Below are 7,045 nucleotides of genomic sequence, written 5' to 3' on the forward strand. Positions count from 1 at the left end.
CCCCTGCCCCCTTTTCATTTCAGTCACTTGGGATGCTTGGTTAGTATTTCTCTAAAGGCATGTTGCACAGAGTCCCTGATGGACAAAGAAGCATCTGAGGACTCAACACTGGCGTCCCTTCAAAACTAATCTTAGGTCCGTGTAAAGCAAAGGAAGATCCCAAATTGGCAGCAGAGTTTCCTCCTCATCCCCCCCACAGACCAAAGTTATCAATGAGCCACTGAAAAGTCCAGAACTTTTCAGAACAGAGCTGACATTTTAACAAATGAACTCCCGTCTACCACAAAGTACTTCCATAATCATGTCTAAGCCGGGGTATTGGTAAATGTGCTCCAAGCAGCGGAAACATTGAATCAGTAGGTCTAACCGTTTCCCATTCTTGCTTAATAAACAGCCATTTGATCAGTCATTTTATTTGTGACAAAACCAACAACCACTGACACATGCATGGCAATTACAGAAACGTAACCTTGTTAACGGCCTTCACTACACCATGATCTTTAGCAGCTCATTAGGCTGCAACATGCGCACGCACACACAAACACACACACACACACACACACACACACACATCTATATAGAGAGAGCATGTTACATACATCTGCTCTTTAGCACCTTTTCCCCACAGTGTTATTAGCCTGCTCATTTCCAACCATTAGACCCATTAGAGGCCAATTAACACCGATACAAAGCTCCCTTCCTGTTTTATGGCACTGTAAACAAAACCTGCAGGCTTGCCTTGGGCCCAGCAAACCTCAATAGCCAACACAAAATAAAAAAATAACTCATTAAGTTAGTAATATGCTGCCTTTTCATAGCAGACATAAAAGCCTACAGATTCCGTCCCCCGGATTGTACATAAGCCTGAAGTAATTGACAGGTCCCAGGGGTGCTGATATGACTTGCATTGGCTTTACCTTTCAAACTGATTCTATATGAAGCAACAACAACAAAAAAAGCTCTGTTGTTTGTTTTCCTCTCTGAGCTGTAAATCTGCAGTGGGACAGCACTCCTAGACAATAGTTCCCATCTAGTAACACATTAACCATGTGATCCCATTTAACTCAACTGCATCACTGGGATATGTGTTGCAGATCTATCCTGTCCTGATAAACCAACCCGTAATCCCTACAGCCAGGTGGCTGCAGTAAAGGAGAACCTGTTGTTAGACGTGACTTATGTAAGTCAAAAGATAATCACGACAACTTTTTCACATGTTTGAGGTTGAGTTCTACTTGGTTCGTGAAACAAACATTGAAGTGTGCATGCTGCAGCACGCCAGAGACACGGGTCGTCCTGAGAGGACAAGTTCCTGCGACAGCACTCAAACCACTAGTTGTTTTGAAAGACGTAAAGCATGCGTAGGCTACCTTATCCGACTGATATGTAGGCTATCTCCTAGGGTCCAAATAGTTGAATTCTCAAGTGTCAAATAGGATGAGGCTTGACAACACGCGCACAGTAAAACAAGTGCTGCTGGTCATCTGAACATGCTGTTGCATTGTTGCTTTTTAGTGCTTGGAAAAACTGTTTTTTTTTACACGTTTATCTACAAAACACTAACAAAATATAAAAATTCCCAACCTGAAAAGTCCGAGGAGCCCTTGGTGAGGTCGCAGAGGACGCTCAGACACGTTATTCCCAACAGGAGCGCATAAGTGACGGCTGAGAGAGTCCCATCTGAGAAGAACATCCTTGAAGCCTCCGAGTTTTAAGGTTTCTCTGTAGCATTAGAAAGTCCAGCAGCTGCATTAGGGTTTCAGGTTCTGCGTCGCGTGCGGGAGATGTGCGGTCCCATGTCTCTAGTCCGCCCTCATCCTCCCACCACAGTGCTGCTGTGAGACTGAGGTCCCTCTGGAACTGCAGCAGCGCCCTGCTCGCCGACTGCATTTCTAACTGCGTGTTGTGGAGGCAGCCCACCTGGAGGACCGCTGCTCCCCTGCATGGTCTCAAAGACCCAGAGTTCCCTACCAGACACATGCCACAATCCAATAATACTTCGCTGACAGAGGCCATTTTGTCCATCAATGAGTATGCTACTTTTACTTTCTGTAATTCATACACACGCTGTCTTTATTATGGTAGCCTACTTTTGTGCTTCTAAGTAAAATGATGGATGTAGGACTTTCTTTGTAATGGAGTTACTGTTATTACTGCTCGGTTTTTCTTTTGTTTTGTGTAGAATAAAGGGTTATAAAAAAATACAGAATTTCGACTTTCCCTGTGTTGATGTAGCCTATTATCCATCCTACATTTTAAATAAATGCAATCGTTAGAAATGTGCCTACCGTTAAGAAAATGAGGTCGGTACGCTATTGGTATATTGCTTATGCTTGTCATTACAATAAGTAGAGTTTTTATGCCTTTAAAACAAACATATATTTAGGTGATATTCTTATTTTTTCCTAGTTCCTAAATTAAGAGCACAGTTGTGCACTTCAAAAAGGACCAAATGGGATTGTGTATAAACCACAAGACAGTTGCGCCATGTTGTGGACAATATACTCTATTGCAAGTTCGAACATATCGCGTTTCAATGACATTTGCCCTACACAGCTTCCGTACACGTTCCCATGCGACAACAGAAGGTCAGACATGGCAGCCTGTGCGAAAGGGCTCGACAAATTTATGTTTTCGCTGAGGTTATTACGAAACCTCCGGCTCGAAAATGAACGTAAGTAGCTGAACACGCTCGCTTTTCGCCGTCAGGCTTTGAAGATGTGTAACGTCAGTACCTGTAACGTACACCCACGAACTATAAGCTAAAGTTGCTAATAGTAGCTAGCAGTTTTTCAACCCAACATCGACCGTCTATTCAAACAAAATGACTCGGTTGTTGTCTAAGTGTCTTGTCATTTGCAGGGTCCATATCCACATCCATGTGTCGTCTGGTTCCAAACAGCGAGGAGCCACCAAAATTCACCCCTCCATCTAAACCTGTCATCGTAGATAAAACACAGAGCGTGGCATCTCTCCGCAAGTATGATGTTAATTTGTTACACACACACACACACACACACACCTACACACACACACACACACACACACTAACGCTGCGTACTGTGTAAAGCATGGTTCTTAAAGTGCTTCTTGTCCCTCTCAGGTTTCTGAGCCCAGAGTTCACCCCTCCCAGACAGAGAACAGATCCTTTAAAATTCTCCATTGAGAGGAAAGATATGATTCGCAGGAGGAAAGTGCTCAACATTCCCGAATTCTACGTTGGTAAGTTTACCACCACCACCCACACACACACGCACACCCTCTCATACATACTATACTCAAACGCGGTGAAACTCATTGACACTTTTTACATTATCCAAGTCAAATTACTGCTTGCTGCACAATTAATTGCAACTTGGAGAACTGCAGTATCCAAATCGCAGGGGTGGGGCCTGTTCTCTTAGAGGCAAAATATGTGTCAGCAGCCTGAGATCCTCTGCAGGGCCTTTTAAGCAGTTCTCCCAGTTCACCTTGTCAAAAAGGGTGACGGACCTTTTGCCATCTGGGCCTGTAATTCTGGAACTTCCTGCCTCGGGATCTCAGGCATTCAAAGTAGTGTCCTCGTTTGAATCCCTCCTCAAAACCTTATAGGCAATCAAAAGCTACAGTTTTAAATAATTGTGTTGTTCTTTTCAATCCCTCCAGGATTTCGCGATGGCAACAATTCACACAAATTCAACCGGTCACCAGGATTTTGGGGTGTCTCACAATTTTGACCAATTACCGCAACTTTTCCGCAAATTTGACTACGAACCAGAGCTTCCCGCGGCTTCAAACGATCCCGGCAGTCCCACGTGCCAGACTTTGTGTCAGTATGGAACTCTGAGAGCCAATGACCAAGCGGGAGTGAGGACGGTTCAAAGTCCATTTTCCTTGTTTCTGATATGAAGACGTGTGGGACTCGAACATCTCCCATTTACCAAAAAATTTTAACAACAATGTCTGCTGTAATGATTTTTTACTCTGAAGTCGCTGAAAGCTGCTACGGTGGGGCTTTAAAAAAAAAAAAAAAGCTCCCGCAAAATCCTGGAGGGACTGTCTTTTTTTGACTTTTGCACAATGCTATCTTTGTTTTTGCAAATATAAACTGTTTTCAAAAAAAGACTATGCTTGTAATGTATTGTAATTCATTTAAAAGCTGTATACCTATTTTGATTTGTGTTAAGGAAGCATCCTGGCAGTAACAATGGCCGACCCCAATGCCAGCGGGAAAACTAACCGCTTTGTTGGCATCTGTATCCAGAGGGGTGGAAAGGGTCTGGGAGCGACATTCGTCCTGAGGAATATCATTGATAACCAAGGTGAGGTTTATTTGTCTTCTGTGTAAGCACTGGTCTAACGAGAAGGCCTACTGGACTATGGCATAAAGGAATATTTAGTTTTAGTCAACCAAAAGGTTCTCGTATATAATTGTCGATGGTAAAGTAAGTCTGCCTGTCCCTTTTCCTCCACATTTGTCTATGCATTTTAGGTTTTCCTCTGTAGTCACACAGTATGCTGCTCATCTTGAGACCCTCCTTCTATTCATGTTGGCTCTCTTAGTAGAGCAGCACTAGCCTGGAAATCCAGACCCAAATCTGAAAGATTCGTCCATCTCGAGGGGTGGCACCAAGTGTTCATTTGAAAATCTCATTGCACGTAATTGTATAACACTACAACCAATCACAACAACTCCCATATCCAGAGCCCCATACGCTTAGCTACCAGTGGAGTTAACTGGTAGATTAAACTATCGCCATCTGTTTAGCTCGCCTCTGGCCCGTCTATATCAGATACAGCGATGTGATTGGTGCAGCTCGGCTATAAGGGAATATATAATGATATAATGAGCAGCATTACATGGTGCCAGAGTAACTCGCTGAACAAATTCAAATTGTGCTCTTGCGAGAACTCTGGATTTGTAGGGTAGGGCAGCACATGCACGTGAAAAAAATGGTAAAAACTGTTTGATTTACAAAGTTCATAGTGCAGCAGTGTCATGCTTTAAAACATGTTTCAGAATTTTAGAAATGCACACATAAATCATTTAGATGCAGAGAGGACCGGGACATGAGAACACAATTCTCCTTCAAGTGTTGGCCACTGATAACTTCGTTGAGGGAGAGTAAAAGTTTTCTCATTTGCTTTCCCCATCCAGAGTTTCTTTTACATTTCCAAGTAGTGGACCAAAGGCCTGTTCTACAAAGCAGGATCAACCTTTGCTGGATTTATTTACCCGGCTTCACTAACCATAACAACCGCTGTCCAGCAACTAGTTTAATCAACCTGAGGTTTCCCAATCCAGAGACGCGCGCGTTCACGTAAAAGAGATGCACAGCATGACCACTCAAAAACATCTTCCAGAGCTGCATAATTTACTTAAGAAGAGCAAAAACATAATTCTACATAAATATGAAGAACACAGACACGATTTTACAAGCAAAATGAAATACAGTTACTACTTCCTAAAACAGGAAGGACAGCTGTCAAAAAAATAGCATTAAAATTGTCATCAGTCAGGCACAAGACCATAATTACACTTGTGCTTTCCATAGACTGTTGTTGCTTTAGCCTTTTAACCCTGGCAGTGGTAAGCGATCGTGAGAGCACATAAAAATCTAATCTCCAACATAACCTGCTTCCAACCAGTTTCGGTGTTCAGCACTAATTACCACAGCGATCTTACCTGGTAAGAAATGATCCACCGTCGTGATACACAAAACCCTGGGTTGAACCTGAAGTTATCATGTTGACGCCAGATCCTGCTTTCTATCACAGGCCTGAAGTGTCCTTTAGGTAAAACACCAGTATAAATGATGTGTTTCTTCAGGCGTGGAGATCTGCTACGAGCTGTACAGCCCTCGTATCCAGAAAATTGACGTGCTGAAGCTGGAGAAGAGGCTGGATGACAACCTGATGTATCTGAGAGATGCCATTCCAGAGTACAGCACTGTGGACCCGGACATGAAGCCTGTGCCCTTCTCCCCCACTGGAGAGGTGCCTGTCAACAAGGTGAAAACCTAGTTTTTAGAAAAGAGCTGAATTAATACTACTTAATATTGTTAAAGCTATTTTTACTGATTCTTCAATAGGTGGTTTGATCTAAAAAAAAAAAAAAAAAATTACAGCATATTGGCATTGTCTATTTACCAGATCAAAGTAAGAATGCGCCCTAAACCATGGTCCAAACGCTGGGAACGACCCAAGTTCAACATCCAGGGCATCCGCTTTGACCTGTCCCTGACCCCAGAGCAGATGGAACACGCCCAGAAGTGGGCACAGCCTTGGCAGGAGTACGACATGCTGAAGGAGTACGACACGTCAGAACTGGAGGTCCAGATCCTCGGTGAGGTCCAGCAGGAGCTGAGCAAGTGAGGAAGATCCGCCTAAAATGCATATGCTCTTAAGTTTTACCATCAAGAGACTTTTGGGAATTGGAAAAGACTGGAATATGCAGCTTGCACGGATGTAGAACACTCTGCTCAGCTGAATTAAGTTTTGGTGTTCTGTAGTCTGAGGAGTCACGCCTTCTTTTTGTCTTGTCAATCTGCTGCACAGTAACTTTTCAGTGTCACTGGCCTTAGTTAGTTATAACATTCATTACGTGGTTTCTATAATAAAAGCTATTGAACCTGACAAAAGGTTTGAATTACATTTTGTCTGAAACAGTGTTTCTGTATGACTGCCGTCTAGCTTGTTGCATGCCTGTTATTGGAGTAATGGGGTCTCAACACAAGGTGGAGCTATTCTTCTATATATGTTGCATCCATCAACAGTTGCCTAACCAAGCCTTTGTTGCATCTGACAGTGTTTTGAGGGGCATGCTGCCATGCTAAATAACCTGTATTATTTTAGCTAAACAAATAATGAGACGATTGTTCCAAAAAAGCAGGTTTAAAACCTGAAAGAAAAACAATTGTACATTCAGATTTTCCAGATTTGAGGGGCTTCTTGGTTAAAATATGTGAAGATTTCAAGGTAAATGAATAAACCTGCTTCATGGAATAGGCCCCAGTACCCTGCACTTGGAGAAAAACAAAATGTTATTCAGAGACCAAACACCAAG

At 42.9% G+C, this 7,045-nt stretch overlaps 2 protein-coding genes across 3 annotated transcripts in view; one reads left to right on the plus strand and one right to left on the minus strand.

Moving 5' to 3' along the window:
* Window positions 1-1,974, minus strand: part of LOC117961592 (protein eva-1 homolog C) — a 78,339-nt gene extending 76,365 nt beyond the window's left edge. The window contains exon 1 of the mRNA XM_034900393.1: window positions 1,585-1,974. Coding sequence (XP_034756284.1) covers window positions 1,585-1,693 — 109 coding nt within the window. The 5' untranslated portion in view covers window positions 1,694-1,974. The remainder of the gene's footprint in view (window positions 1-1,584) is intronic.
* A 555-nt stretch (window positions 1,975-2,529) lies between these two features.
* On the plus strand, window positions 2,530-6,618 carry mrpl19 (mitochondrial ribosomal protein L19). 2 transcript variants are annotated; one of them, XM_034900601.1, is made up of 6 exons: window positions 2,530-2,674; window positions 2,863-2,980; window positions 3,104-3,222; window positions 4,167-4,301; window positions 5,810-5,991; window positions 6,133-6,618. In XM_034900601.1, exons 1-6 carry the CDS (start codon window positions 2,596-2,598, stop codon window positions 6,352-6,354), a joined length of 855 nt encoding a protein of 284 aa, XP_034756492.1. In that variant the 5' UTR covers window positions 2,530-2,595; the 3' UTR covers window positions 6,355-6,618. The 2 variants fall into 2 exon arrangements, with proteins under 2 accessions (XP_034756492.1, XP_034756493.1); XM_034900602.1 differs by having other exon boundaries at window positions 5,810-5,994; window positions 6,136-6,487.
* The last annotated feature ends 427 nt before the right edge of the window (window positions 6,619-7,045 follow it).

Source organism: Etheostoma cragini, chromosome 18 (genome assembly GCF_013103735.1).
Source record: "Etheostoma cragini isolate CJK2018 chromosome 18, CSU_Ecrag_1.0, whole genome shotgun sequence".
Taxonomy (NCBI): domain Eukaryota; kingdom Metazoa; phylum Chordata; class Actinopteri; order Perciformes; family Percidae; genus Etheostoma; species Etheostoma cragini.

What these genes read in the sequence shown, in the direction of transcription:
- mrpl19 (XM_034900601.1), top strand. Translation starts at nt 2,596, where the DNA reads ATGGCAGCCTGTGCGAAAGGGCTCGACAAATTTATGTTTTCGCTGAGG. An exon ending in AGCGTGGCATCTCTCCGCAA is followed by an intron (nt 2,981 to 3,103) that starts GTATGATGTTAA and finishes TGTCCCTCTCAG; the next exon opens with GTTTCTGAGCCCAGAGTTCA. An exon ending in GAGAGGTGCCTGTCAACAAG is followed by an intron (nt 5,992 to 6,132) that starts GTGAAAACCTAG and finishes TCTATTTACCAG; the next exon opens with ATCAAAGTAAGAATGCGCCC.